The sequence below is a fragment of the Macrobrachium nipponense genome, chromosome 26 (assembly GCF_015104395.2).
Source record: "Macrobrachium nipponense isolate FS-2020 chromosome 26, ASM1510439v2, whole genome shotgun sequence".
Lineage (NCBI taxonomy): Eukaryota > Metazoa > Arthropoda > Malacostraca > Decapoda > Palaemonidae > Macrobrachium > Macrobrachium nipponense.
Window position 1 is genome coordinate 17652951 of NC_087215.1, and position 14840 is coordinate 17667790.

General features: G+C 40.6%; 2 protein-coding genes and 1 pseudogene across 2 annotated transcripts in view; 1 reads left to right on the forward strand and 2 right to left on the reverse strand.

Moving 5' to 3' along the window:
• The window catches only part of LOC135200004 (glycogenin-1-like), a 247778-nt gene that overhangs the window by 207469 nt on the left and 25469 nt on the right, over window positions 1-14840 (reverse strand). The gene's annotated exons all lie outside the window — the stretch shown is intronic.
• The window catches only part of LOC135200003 (CTP synthase 1-like), a 155460-nt pseudogene that overhangs the window by 65382 nt on the left and 75238 nt on the right, over window positions 1-14840 (forward strand).
• The window catches only part of LOC135199904 (E3 ubiquitin-protein ligase Hakai-like), a 16383-nt gene continuing 3537 nt past the window's right edge, over window positions 1995-14840 (reverse strand). The window contains 5 exon segments of the mRNA XM_064228023.1: window positions 1995-3377; window positions 4310-4404; window positions 4407-4488; window positions 5591-5778; window positions 7004-7070. Of these exon segments, the coding sequence (XP_064084093.1) occupies window positions 2547-3377; window positions 4310-4404; window positions 4407-4488; window positions 5591-5778; window positions 7004-7070 (1263 nt within the window). The 3' untranslated portion in view covers window positions 1995-2546.

The following is a 14840-nucleotide window of genomic DNA, read 5'->3' on the forward strand; positions in this document are numbered from 1 at the left end:
AACAAAACTTTGTCTTCGTCATATTTATTGTACTTTTCAGCTACACATATACTCAAAATGGAGGTTGGTCTTCCATAAATTCATAATGTCAACTGGCTAACTTCATTTGATGAAATATTTGTGTGAAGAGTAGGAATGGCTGTATGAAATCCGAAGGATCATTCAGTTGTGGTTAACTTGAGTAAAAGTATTTAAGAATGCCTTTTTCTTATGTAAAGTGACACGGTATGAAAATTTAGTGTTCTGCGATTGTCCTATCAGAGAAATGTGTAATAGTATACTGTATTTTCATATTTAATTTTGCACACTGTACCCCAGAACCTCAGGACTTGAACATTGTGATGTTTACCCTATGGTACCATCCATTAAGCCACGGTTTCAGTTAATAAATAGTTGTTTTTCAACATATTCTTATTCCTCCTTTAATTCCCAAAATAGTACCTATGGAAAGAATGTTCAGCAGTTCCTTCCTTGCTAAGAAACTCTACCTCGTGCAGATAGTGTAAGTTAAGTACATCTTGGTGTAACCAGACCACTGAGCTGGTTAACTTCTCTCCTTGGGCTGGCCCGATGGATTAGATATATGTGGTTGGAAACCAATTGTTTACTTAGCAAATGGACCTACAGCTTATTGTGGGATCCAAACCACATTATACTATCAAGAAATGTATTTCTAATCACCAGAAATAAACTCCTGTGGTTCCGCGTTGAAGTTAACTTGGCCTACCAAATTGGTAGGCAAGCGTGTAACCCACTCATCCAACAAGGAACTCTGCAGGTTGTATAAGTAGCCACAGTTGGCTATACTCAATACACTAGTTTAATTCCATGGTAATGAGACCTGGCTACTATTGGGGGGAGGGTGGAGCCCATGGGGAGAGAGAGAGAGAGAGAAAAAAAATCTAGGTTATATGGACAAATTGGTAATTTATGACAATCTGAAATATTAAAATTTCAGAGCACCAGCTGTTTTTCTCTTCAACCTTCCCTGTGAGGAATGAGTTGGCCACATTTGCAATGGAAATGGTTGTCGTTAAGGAGGTTATTCCCTGGTGACACCAAACATAATTTGGAACGCCTTGCTGGCGTGGTTGGTATGGCCTTGGCGACTGCAAGTTTGATTCTTGGGCATTCCATTGAGGGTGAGCGATGCATATTTCTGGTGACAGTAGTTCACTCTCGACGTGGTTCGGAATAAACACTGGTTCCATGCAACGTAAAAACGCCATACAAACAAACTAACTTGGGGTCACTAACCATCAAGGACCATTAGTCCCATGAATCTCAAGTACCGATACTGTTTCCGACCTAACCTCCAGGATCCTCAAAATTTTCCTTTGGTCCCTGTTGGCAGAAGAGGGAGGGATCTTGGCAAAGAATCTAATGGAAGTTGTAGACTATCAATCTCCAGGGTTGTAAAGTAGCTCCTCTGTTTGGAGAAGGCGAATGAGTTTATCCTTCAAACTTAGCTCAAGGCGAATGGCAACTGGACACCAATCTCTTATCACCCTGTTGAATGAGTTTATCCTTCAAACTTGGCTCGAAATCAAAACTATATGACAGGTTGGCCTCCATCAGAGAAGGCGATTCAAAGCTCTGCTTTGGATTTGGCAACAGCCCCACAGGTGTTCAGAGTTGACTTGAGTGCATTTAAAGGATACATGCTTACTAAGCCTGTGTATCTGCACTTTGCTTCAGTGATAAATGAAATGGCACTGGTTGGCCCCAAAACAACCCACCTCACCTAGCTGGGGGCCTGAATTTCTTTGAACTTGCCACCTCCAGAAATTCTTCAGTTTAGAGATGCATCGAAGTGACAAGCCTCATATGTATATTTTTTTATTTTAAAAGTAGTATTGCTGACCTTTTCAGAGCTCCAAAAAGCATTGGTGACGTAGGGTCATCTGGAATGGCAATGAGATACAACACAACCGCAGGGCTATGTATACTATATGGTAATACTCTATGTTGTATAAGGGTTAAGTAGAAAAAAGTTCAAAAAGAAATTTCAATATTACAGGTTCTAAAATTTCCAATAATACATAAGTTACATTTACTATTTACTTATAATGAAAGTATGCCACATCATTGTCATATTTCCCCAAAGTTATTGCAAAATGAAAAATATTTTTACACTGTCAATAGTATGCACATTCATATTTTTGGTTTTTGGGAGAACTTTGCCTTACCAAACAGTGGAAATTTGGTAATAATAAAAAATAAGAGAACAATCAATTCTGTAAGCCAGTCTAATTTATGTTGCATCCAACACATTCACTGCAAAAAATAAAAAATGTGGCACAATTCTCTACTACAACAAAATTGTTAGCAGTCTCAAAAAGATATGATTCAATGTGTAAAAATGGTGCACTTTATATATAACTATAATAAAATCAGTCTATAATTAGGTACTGGATTACAGTACCAATTGATATTACTTGTACGCCATGTATAGACAAAATAATTTGTCACATTTGTACACTGTGAATAGCACTGGTACACAACATATTTGTGTTGCAATCTTGCTCCCATGCACAAACAGTCCCTCAAAATTTAAAACTTTTCCGGTAATATTGGTTGGATTGAGACGACGGAGGTAGTGCATGATGAGGTGGAGGTCCAGGTGGGTGACTGGGTGGAGCTTGTGGAGGTGTTGACCATTGGGTTGATGTGTACTGACTGTCATATTGTGGTTGACTCCCATATGTTGTGGGAGGTGGAACAGTAGGTGCTACATTTGTATATGGAGGGGGAGGAACATTAGGATTTGGTGGAGGTGGTGCAGATGGATTGGGTGGATATGTAAACTGAGGGGTCTGGGTTGTGTATGGAGTAGTGAAAGAAGTTGAATAAGAAGGTGGTGGTTGTGAGTGGCTGGGAGGAGGCTGTGTGTGAGCAGGGGGTGGACTTGTGAAGTTATGGGTTGGGGGAGGATGATTTGGGGGTAAGTGGGGTGGAGGGTGTGTAGGAGTAGAATGCTGGAAGGTTGAATGAGGGGAGTGCTCAGGAGGGTCTTGAATGGGTACGGTGATGAGGTTAGTTCTGGGTGTCGTCATTACGGGTATAGCCGATATATGATGTGTTGCTCCTTGATGACTTGATGGAGACTGGTGAGGCTGTGAGTGGGGACTGGTAAAGGTCCCCGAACCTTGCCGAGCAAATTGGGCAGGGTAAGGCTCACGATGTTCATAATTTTCTTTTCCAACTCTAGGGTCTGTCATAGCTCTTGGATCTTGCCGTGTATCACTCCTTGGATCTGCTCTCTGCTCTCGTCCTTCGCCTCTGGGATCTCGATGACTGATACGCTCCTCTTTAACTTCTTCTTTTGTATGACTACTTGTTCCTGGTACTTTCATGTGACGATGATCAATGTGAGCCTATAATTTAAATAACATGTTTAAAAGCTCCTGCTCATCCCATTATCCTACATGAGTAAAAAAAACCGATACATATTCTTGTACTGCACTATCATCTCTTTATCTAAAATGTTGATAATTAACACTGTATAGTACCTATACCTTGAATGTTAGTGCTACTATTATTACTACACAGTATTTTATTATTTAACGTTATTCTTTCTTACTTATATAACATTGATTGTGCTATCATATTTACTATATATAAATCATTTTCAGACATTCTTGTGCGTACGATAAAATTTTCAAAACAAAAATGAGTTTCATGCCAAGTAATGCTATAAAATCTATGAAATTAGATTATGCCATTCAAATAAGGGCAAAAAATATGCAAAGATATTATATCTTCCCAAGTTTTAAAATTTCATAAGAAACACTGAACTCTATACAAATCATACCAAACCATATTTTAGCAGTGTGGTTTATACATTGTTCACAAAGACTTTGGTCTTACAAGTTTGTAATGGTCATGCTATCATGGTTAACCAGCCAAATAAAGAAATGTGTACTGTTAACTTTGGCTTCATGTATACAAATTTCCTCTAAATACTCAAGCCTCAGACTTATTCTGGGCCAATAGCAAATGCATCTCTGAAATGGCCCTCATACAACTTTATTCAAAATAAAAACCAAAGGTAAACACACTGTAAAACCTAACTAACCTCTCTCTTCACCAAAGCATAGTCAAAGGTCTCAATTATGTTTTCAATATGTATGACTATGAATTAAATGACAGAACCTACCTATCCAATATGAAGCACAAACATATATACACGCACTCTTCAGTTTCTTTATTATCAATAGATATTCTATCTTATTACCAAAACCAAGAAAATAAATGTCATGACGCATGAAGGCTTATTGTAAATATCTTATAATAATAAATGTCATACCTGTAAGTCTCGCTGTGAGAGATACGTTCGCTTACAAACAGCTTTATTTATAGTGTATGTGCACATGAAAACTGTTCCAAAGCCCCAGTTGTTCTACTCGAACTCTCTTCCCCACATCTTGCACAGACACGGTCTTCTCTTCGAGCACAGCACAAGCAAAACACATGCTTACAAGGTATCTGAAATAAAGAAAACTATCATGGATAATAATTCTTAAAAATAAACACTCTCACTCAGCAAGGTTACAATATTAAATGTGTTTTCTGTTTGCAACAGAATATCTGAAGTTGTGTTCAGATAAAGAAGTGACCTAGATACCACACACATACAGGCAATCCCAAACTTACAAATAGGGTTCCGTTCTTGAGACACGTCGTAAGCCAGAACATTGTCAAAATCCTAAGAAAACCTTATTTTTAATGCCTTGGGTGTATTGAAAACGATGTAAACTACATTTTTACTGCATTTTTCATAAAAAAAAAACATTCAAATATTATTTTGCATTTTTGGAGTTATATTTCTTCCGTTAGATTGTTGTTGCAAGTGTCGCAACCCTGGAAATAATTTCTGATAAATATAATTGAAAAGTGTCATAACCTAGAATGTCGTAAGCCAAATCCATTGTAAACTGGGGATTCCTTTACCTCTTTGTAAGGGCACTTACCAGCAGACTACCAAACTCAAGCCAGCCAGCCCTGCTGTTAGATCTTTTTTACACTACTACTATTTGTGAAATGCAGTCAACAAAAGAGCAAAGACATTCCCTGAAATCTCTTGGGACAAAGATTCAGAAATGGCAGCAAAGTTATTAACTGATGCACTGAAAAACTAATCCCTCTTTGCAACTTAGCTACTGTATGTCCAGCTACTACACTTAAGTTTTACTGTCCCTCAGCTAGGTACTATAGCCAACAAATCAATTAATGTATGGAGTGAGAAACTTGCATGTAAATAAACAACGGTTTGTATCCAAGAGGAAAAATTGCAAAAAATTACAGTATGGCCATACTAAGTGGAAATTTAATTTTTATTTTATTTTGGCTGGACTGTACCAAGAAGGGAGGCAATGAAGCAAAGAGATGTCTACTTCAATGGTATTGGGCGTTTTGGAGAATAAAAAGTCACACAGAAAATGGCTAAAATGGGAACACCAAACTATTTAGCACCAAACTAGAATAAGCATCTAATTCTATCCATACCAACAGTGTACTTAATGGGAATATATAACCTTTCACTAGAATTAACTTATGCAACAAATGACCACTGACCATCAAGACTTACCATCCTCCCATATATCAAAATAGGTTTGTTACAGGAATCACAAATGTGTATCCTTGGAGAAAGCACCTTTTCTCCAATGAGATTCACGGGATGGTCCCAGGTGAGCCGAAGCATGGGAGCAGGAGGGCCCCTGTCCAATGTGGTAAAAGTAGGCGCTTCAAGAGATGAAATGTCACAATCCTGGTCATCTGTAATCATAAACATCACAAAATAAGTGACTCTAAACAACTAAAAATATTCTAAAAATTATCTTTTTCTGTATATAATGCCAAGTAACTTACATAAAAAAATGACATTTTTATAATAAAACAGAGTTTTATATACTTACCAATTATATAGCTGTGAGTGAAACTCTTATCTACATAATTATTGGGTAAGTCCCATAATTAAAATGAGCAGATTAGAGTCTGATAGCTATGCTGATATAAGAATGGTTGCTCAGATTTAAAAAATATATCTTAAAAAATTATCAACTAAAAAACTAAGTAACATCTGAACCATCTACAAAATTTAAATAAAGTTGATCCCTTAACTTGAGCATTAAAAAATAAATATTCATGCTTCTTGATACATAATGGCTGGTTAAAGTGAGCAGACTGTGAATAAAATTTCAGGCTGTTAAGTGCTCTGAATCCCCCAGTAGCTAGGGGTTCCTGTTCCAACTACGTACCACAATATTCATGATACTTCTTGCTATGGTTAAGAGATGTGTGCTAATTGGAAGGGAAGGTATGAATGTGATGGAGATTTGGTTTTACCATGACATACATCATTACCAACATAAATTTTATTTCCGTTTCAATAATTACCCAATGAGGCTTAGCTATGATGGATTTGACGTTAGTATGTTTAGTTTCCTTACTGAACAGAACCTGAAACTTTAAAATGATAGACTGATAGAGGCAACTACAGCAGTCTAAACTATTTTTGAATGCTACATTCCTAAAATGGCAGAACTCTACTGCAGTTACACGTTTCAGATTTCAATAATTAACAATGGGTCTCATGAAATTACTTTTGTAATCAAAAATAAAATTATGATCACTTTGAAACAGTATGTTTTTAACATAATGAACAAGGTGGATGCATTGTCAAGTAAAACAAAATGTTCCCTGTACTGTACTTTCCCTAATTATTTCCAGCAACTTGATTCTGTCTATCCTTAACCAAACACAAGGGTATTGGTGGATAAAATTTAAGATCTTACCGTCTTTTCAAACGGGAAACTAGCATTATCGTGTAAATTTATTAATCTAAAAAATCTTATAATCTACATAAAAAAAATTCATAATTCAAAACATATTTTGTTTAAAAACTATTGAACTTAAAACATTTCAATATTCTACATGAATTTTATGTTTACACATTATATGATTTTGAAAATAATGTGCAACAAATGGGATTTAGACTCACAGTGCTTTGGCTTTGGTGCCTCATTCTCATCAGGTTGAGGCTCCTCTTCCTCTTCTTCACTTTCTATCTAGAAAAAGTAATCAAAAGATGACATCAATAAATATAAATTCTTGAAAACTTTTAAATACATTATGCTGCAACAAAACAATTTAAATTAACACCTTGCAATAAAGAATTTGGCATACTTGAGAAGTTGAGATACGTTGAAGCGAGGTCTAACTTAAGAGTTGAGTGTTTCTCCTATGCAACCTTATCACACAATCTTACGTATTGTCAGATTCTATATAGTAATTTTATGTACCAGCGGTGAATGCCTTGTGATAATTAAATGTGTAGCCTCTGCATCTCTGCTGTCCATAGCAATTTCTCATTATCTTGTATGCAATGTGAACAAATATTATGCAGTTATCTTTTACCTCCTTTGGTACTCTTGTACAGTAACCCAATATTCAAAAGTTTACCATAGCATGAGCATCCAAGATGTAAAAATACTTGAAACGTACGAAGTCCATTACAATATTTACATTTCACACTCAATTGGTTATTTTGTGTAGTTTACTATAGTACGATTAATGTGATGAAGGTCCTGTGAAATTATAAACAATGTTTTTCCACTTCCGTGTTGTTAGTAATGTGCTGGCACTTGTGGGAAGCCATGGAGTTACTGATGAAAACGTCACCGCGTTCTCAAACTTCTGAGAATTTAACAATCATCACAGGGTTTTGGAACTGCTCTGTATATGTATTTGCAGTCTTACAATGCAAAAATTTCATTGATTTCAATAGTGCTAACCACTTTCTCTAGGTAGGCAGATTTTCTGATATTACCCATGTAAGGAGATTGGCAAGTACAGTGGTACCTCAAGATACGAAAGGCTCAACTTACGAAAAACTCGAGATACGAAAGCCAATGCGAAAAATTTAACGGCTCTACATACGAAAAGTTTTCAAGATACGAAAGGTTTCTGAAAGTCCGAGATTTGCCCGGATAACAATTTTGAAACTCGCGCCGCGCGCCGCCATCTTAGTACTAGTAGACTCGCCACCATCCTCCTGCTCTCCCATTGGTTCCTGATGCTAGTCACTGCCATGAGATCCTTCTCTCCTATTGGACAGCATCCCTCCCATCATGCATCTTAACGTACGTGGTGGTGTACCTATCTCGGCCTCTTCGTGCCAACATCTTCATCATACGCATGCGGCATTCGTTCGGTCCAACGATTTCGTTTAGTAACGTAAATTCGTTAGTGATTTCGTTGTGCTACTTTATCATGTTGTGTGAGAACCTAATTAGTATACATACTACATAACTTAATTACGTACAGTATAGTCATGGGTACCAAGAAAGTTGCTGAAGTTCACAGAAAGAAGAGAATGCTTTCTATGGAGACAAAAATGGAGATAATAAAAAAGTATGAAGCTGGCTTGCGGTTGAGTGTGATTGCTAAGGAATACGGCCGAAATCCGTCAACGATAGGCACCATCCTTAAGCAGAAGGAAGCCATCAAAGCAGCTACACCTTCCAAGGGCATGACTATTTTGTCCAACAAGAGGAGCCATGTGCATAATGAAATGGAAAGGCTGCTTCTTGTATGGATCGAGGACAAAGAAATCAATGGCGATACGATAACTGAGACGGCAATCTGCCAGAAGGCCAGCGCTATTTTCGGCGATTTGATTGCCCAAGCTGAAGACAACGGTGGAGAGGGGACATCAACGGCAACCCCAGAGTTCAAGGCTTCTCATGGGTGGTTCGAAAAATTCCGTAAATGGACTGACATCCATTCGTTGGTGAAGAAATTGAAATTACGTAAAGTACAAAAAAGTAAAAAGAAATGTAAAATAAAAAAAAAGACAAAATGATATTGTTATGATACAATAAAGTTTTATACATACTTACCTGGCAGATATATACATAGCTATTACTATTTTGCGGCACACGCGGCAGGTAGGTCAGGTGATCTACCCCCCGCCGCTGGGTGGCGGGAATAGGAACCATACCCGTTTTCTAATTCATAATTTTTCTTCCAGCTGTCTCCTGAGGGGAGGCTGGGAGGGCCATTTAATTGTATATATCTGCCAGGTAAGTATGTATAAAACTTTATTTGATTATAACAATATCATTTTTATACATTCAACTACCTGTCAGATATATACATAGCTGATTCACACCATTGGTGGAGGGTAAAAGAACAGCTATTACTGAATAGACAGGTAAACAACATACGTTGTAGGTAATAAATAAATAAAACCTTGGTTCCTATGTGTTTAGACGAAGGGTCGACTTCCTAGCTATTGCTAGTAGTCTGCTTCGTCTCAAGAGCCTCAGCGAGGATGTGACCTATGGCTAAGAGTTCTTGTAGATCTGTCAATGGGTCTTATCCACTTACTTGACAGAATCTAGTGGTCATTTGTCAATGGGGTCTTATCCACTTACATGACAATACACCAATGCCTATTGGCATAATTTAAGGAGCACAACACCGATCCCGATCACCTGATCCTACACAGGGTTTGTGCTTAATTTAATTTGAAAAGAGCTATCCCCAAACTCATTTCAAAATAACCTCAGAAAATAATACACTTATTTAAAGTTAAAATTAAAAAAAAATTTTAATTTACTAGTTAAGGATCAGTGTCGGCTCCCTATCCCAGCAACGCATCCGTGGACACGTATAACAAAGAGAGAAGGATCTCTCATAGGCCCACTTGATCTCCTTCGTGCAAAGAGAAGTCAACACAGAGTTGCATCTCCCGTTATTACAGCTAATATGACTCTCACGACATATTGTTATGGAAAGAACAAGAATTGTTAAAAGCTCGCACTTCAAGCGCTTTTAATTCTTAGCTGTTTGAAGGAAAATGATATTGTTATAATACAATAAAGTTTCATACATACTTACCTGGCAGATATATACATAGCTAAGACTCCGTCGTCCCCGACAGAAATTCAAATTTCGCGCCACTTCGACTACCGGTAGGTCAGGTGATCTACCTGCCTGCCTGGGCGGCAGGACTAAGAACCATTCCCGTTTTCTATCATATTTTCTCTCTTCCACCTGTCTCCTGCGGGGAGGCTGGGTGGGCCATTAATTCGTATATATCTGCCAGGAAGTATGTATGAAACTTTATTGTATTATAACAATATCATTTTCATACAATGAACTTACCTGTCAGATATATACATAGCTGATTGGCACCCTTTGGTGGAGGGTCAGAGACAGCTAATATGGAATAGACAGGTAACAACATATGTGTAGGTTATAAAAGAAAAAACCTTGGTTCCTACCTGATAGGTGGTAGACTTCGTGGCTGTAGCCCGGTAGTCTGCATCACCTCAAGACTTTAGCGAGATATTAGATCTATGGCTAGAGTTCTTGTGGGTCTGTCGATGGGTATAAGAACCGCTTACTCGGCAGAGCCTAAAAGGACTTTGTCAATGGGTACTGGACCACTTCTATGACAACACACCTTGTGAAGGAGCATAACCAATCCCGACCACCTGATCCTAACCACCATGTTAGTATATAGAATTGCTCTGAGTTATCCCCGAACTCATAACAAACAAACCATAACTCGAAACGAAAAACTCATTTATACAAAATTTCTCAAAAAAAAAATTTTTAATACTCCCCTAAAAGATCACAAGAGTTCCTTACTGAACAACAGTGACTGGCCGCCAGTGCAGCACCAAGCCCTCTTTGTCAGCAGGAATCTAAAGAAACATATCTAGTAGAAGGTATGTCAAATTTAAGGATGGTGTTTGCTCCCGTACCCAGTATTGTATCCGCCGATACAAACGGTCCCAGAGAAAAACATTTCTCGTAGGTCACTGCGAACGTCTTTAAGATAGTGAGATGCAAAAACTGAATTGCACCTCCAATATGTCGTCAATGATTTTCTTTAATGACATATTCTTCTGAAAGAGAGAGACGTCGCCACTGCTCTAACTTCATGGGCTTTTACTCTTAAAAGCGGAAAAGAGTCGTCAGGACAGAACTTGTGAGCATCCGTAATGACGCTCCTAATGAAGAAAGCTAATGCGTTCTTAGACATGATTCTTGTGGGGGTCCTTAATCGAACACCAAAGACTTTGTCTAGAGCCTCCCATTTGTTTTCTTTCTTTGTAAGAAGACTTCAAGGCTCTTACCGGGCAATGAGAACCTCTCTGTTTTCTCTCCCTACTAGACTTGATAAGCCTTTGATCTCGAATCTCTTGGGCCAGGGATTTGATGGATTTTCATTCTTCGCTAGAAACAGAGTTCTAAACGAGCAAAAGGCCGAGTCTTTGTTAAAGCCGACTTCATCTTCTAGGGCATGAAGTTCGCCAACTCTTTTGGCTGTCGCCAAAGATAGGAGAAACAGAACATTTTCTTGTTATATCCCTGAACGAAGCTACGTGGGGAGGCTCAAATCTGTCAGACGAAAGGAACTTGAGAACTACGTCCAGGTTCCAGCTGGGTGGAGTTAGTTCCTTCGATTTTGTCGTTTCAAACGATCTAATCAAGTCATGCAAGATCTTTATTGTCAGCAATGTCTAGGCCTCTGTTTCTAAATACTGCCGACAGCATGCTCCTGTATCCTTTGATTGTCGATACAGACAAATGAGAGACCTCTCTCAAGAACAACAGGAAATCGGCGATTTCGGTTATAGAGGTAACTGGAGGAGGACAACTTCTTAGACTTACACCACCTTCTGAATACCTCCCACTTCGACTGATAGACTCGTCTAGTGGAAGCTCTGCGGGCTCTAGCGATAGCGCTTGCAGCTTCGCGAGGGGAAAACCCCCTCGCTCTGACAAGTCTTTCGATAGTCGAAAGGCAGTCAGAGCGAGAGCGGGGAGGTTTTGATGAAACCTCTCGAAGTGTGGCTGTCTGAGAAGATCATCCTTTTTGGAAGGGATCTTGGGAAGTCTACTGTCCACTCCAGCACCTCTGCAAAACCCAATCTTGTGCTGGCCAAAACGGGGCTATCAGGGTCATCCTTGTCCCGTTGGACGCTACGAACTTTCTCAACACTTGTCCCAGGATTTTGAAAGGGGGAAAGCGTACACGTCCACATGAGACCAGTCCAGCAGGAAGGCGTCGACCACGAGAGCTCTTGGGTCTTCCACCACTGAACAAAAGACAAAAGACTCAGCCTTTTGGAAAGGAATGTGGCGAACGATCTACGTGAGGAGTCCCGCCCCAAAGATCCCAAAAGACTCTGACACACCTCTGAATGAAGAGTCCATTCTGTGTGAAGGACCTGGCTTCTCCTGCTCAGTCTGTCCGCCCTGATGTTTCTCGTCCCCTGAACAAATCTTGTTAGGAGGGCGATGTTTCTTTGTGAGGCCCAAATTAGCAGATCTCTTGCTATCTCGTAAAGAGACACTGAGTGTGTTCCTCCTTGCTACCGAATGTAGGACAGGGCTGTAGTGTTGTCCACATTCACTTGGACCACACTGTTCGTCACAAAGGGTTCGAAGAACTTTAGCGCTAAGTGAACTGCTAGAAGTTCTTTGGCAATTTATGTGCCAGGACACCTGTGCTGCCTTCCAGGTGCCTGACACTTCTCTCGGTCTAGTGTTGCTCCCCAACCCTTCTCCGATGCGTCGGAATACAACACTCGGCCTTGGGTTCGGAACTTTCCAGAGAAATTCCCTTGTTCTCTTTTAGAGGGGACAACCACCATTGCAGGTGTGGTTTCATCTCCATTGGAAGGAGAAAACTGTCGAGAGAAGTCCCTGTCTTCCAGTTCCAAGATCTCCTTAGGAAAAACTGAAGAGGGCGAAGATGTAGTTTCCTAGAGGAAAGAACTGTTCGAGCGAGGAAAGGGTGCCTAGTAGGCTTAACCATTCCCTCGCCGAAGTTCGTTCTTTCCCTAAGAAGAGAGAGACTTTTTCCAAGCCTCTCACGATTCTCTCTTGCGAAGGAAATACTCGAAAACCCCGAGAATCCATCTGAATCCCCAGATAGACCAAGTTCTGTCTGGGAATCAGCTGTGACTTCTCGAGGTTCACAAGTAGTCACAACGCCTTTATCAAGTCTAGGGTCAAAGAAAGGTCCTCCAAACACTGTCTCTCCGTTCTGGCCCTGATGAGCCAATCGTCCAAATATAGAGAGACGTTAACGCCTTTGAGGTGAAGAAACCTCGCCACATTCTTCATCAGGCTTGTGAAGACCTGAGGAGCTGTGGATAGGCCGAAACACAAGGCCCTGAACTGAAAGATCCTTCCCCCCGTCATGAAACGGAGGTACTTCTTCGACGAAGGGTGAATCGGGACATGAAAATAGGCGTCCTGGAGATCAGCGACACCATCCAATCTCCTTGACGTAACGCCGCCAGGACTGAGGCCGAAGTCTCCACATAGAGAACTTCTCCTTTCGAACGAACTTGTTCAGAGCGCTGACATCTAGAACTGGTCTCCAGCCCCCCGAGGCTTTCGCAACCAGGAAAAGCCGATTGTAAAACCCCGGAGAGTTTTGCTCTAGAACCAGTTCTATAGCTCTTTTGTCCCACATTGATTCACCATCAGACGAAGAGTCTCCCTCAGTACAGGGTCCCTGTATCTGGCTGACAGTTCCCGCGGAACTGGTCGTTAGTGGAGGACTGTCTTGGAAGGGGATAAGATATCCCTTCCTGATTATGGACATGGAAAGAGGCGTCTGAGTTTATGAGTGACCAGGCGTCTGCAAATTCGAGAAGCCTGGCCCCCACTGGTGTTTGGAGGCTGTCTGTCTCACTTCCCTTTCTTAAAGGGACGGGAAGGAGCCTTACCTCTCCTCTCAAGACCTCTTCTCTTAGAGGTAGCTCTGGAGAGAGGCCCTCCTCGAAAGGGCTGAACCGTAGAAGTCAGTCCTTTCTTGTCAACAGAAAACAAGAGGTCTCTTCTTCCTTCCTTGCAGTTTGCAGGAGGAAGATCCCGAGTCGCCTCTCAGTCAGTGATCGAGAAATGTCCTTCACTAACTGAGAAGGAAACAGGAAGTCAGACATGGGAGCGAAAACCAGGGCTGCTCTCTGTGAGGGAGAAACCGCCTTGGTTAGGAATGAACTAAAAAATCTCCTCTCTTAAGGAGTACTGCTCCGAAAAGAGAGGAGATTTCTCCCGATCCGTCTTGTACCGCCTTGTCAATACAAGCAAGAATACTCAGAATGACTTCGGGGTCAAGACCATCCGAGTCATGAGCTTTCTTAGACATCACCCCAAGGGACCAGTCTAGGAAATTAAACACTTCCAAAATATGGAAGAGTCCCTTGAGGAGATGATCCGTCTCCGAAATAGCCCAAGACACGCGAGCTCCATTCAAAGCGTGTCTCCTTGACGAGTCAACCAAGGTTGAAAAGTCCGCTTCGGCTGCCGCTGGAAGAGAAAGGCCCATGTTCTCCCCAGTTCGGTACCAGAAACCTCTCTTGCCAGAAAGTATGGCTGGAGGCATACAGAAGGTGGTCCTGCCCAGATCCTTCTTAGACAACATCCATTTGTCTAAGGACTGAAGCGCTCTCTTCATAGAGATCGTAGGTCTCATCTTCAAGACCTACGAAGACTTAGGCACAATCGCACTCGAAAACAGTGATCGAGGCGAAGGAGAGCGGCAGGAGTTAAAGAATCTCCGTATTCTCGTAAAGAAGGTCAGTCAGAACTTTATATGTTCGAGACTCCTTCTCTCCCGTCACCTCTTCTTCCGAATCTCCTTCTCCACCTTGTGGAGAATCTGGACTGAAAAACGAGAGGATCTTCATCCCGTTCTCTCTCTTACTGGTGACAAACTCCTACTAGGAGAGGGGCTCATAGAGTGAACCGACTCTCTCTCACGTCTAAAAGAAGTCTCGCGTCTGCTTGACTTCTCGTGCCTG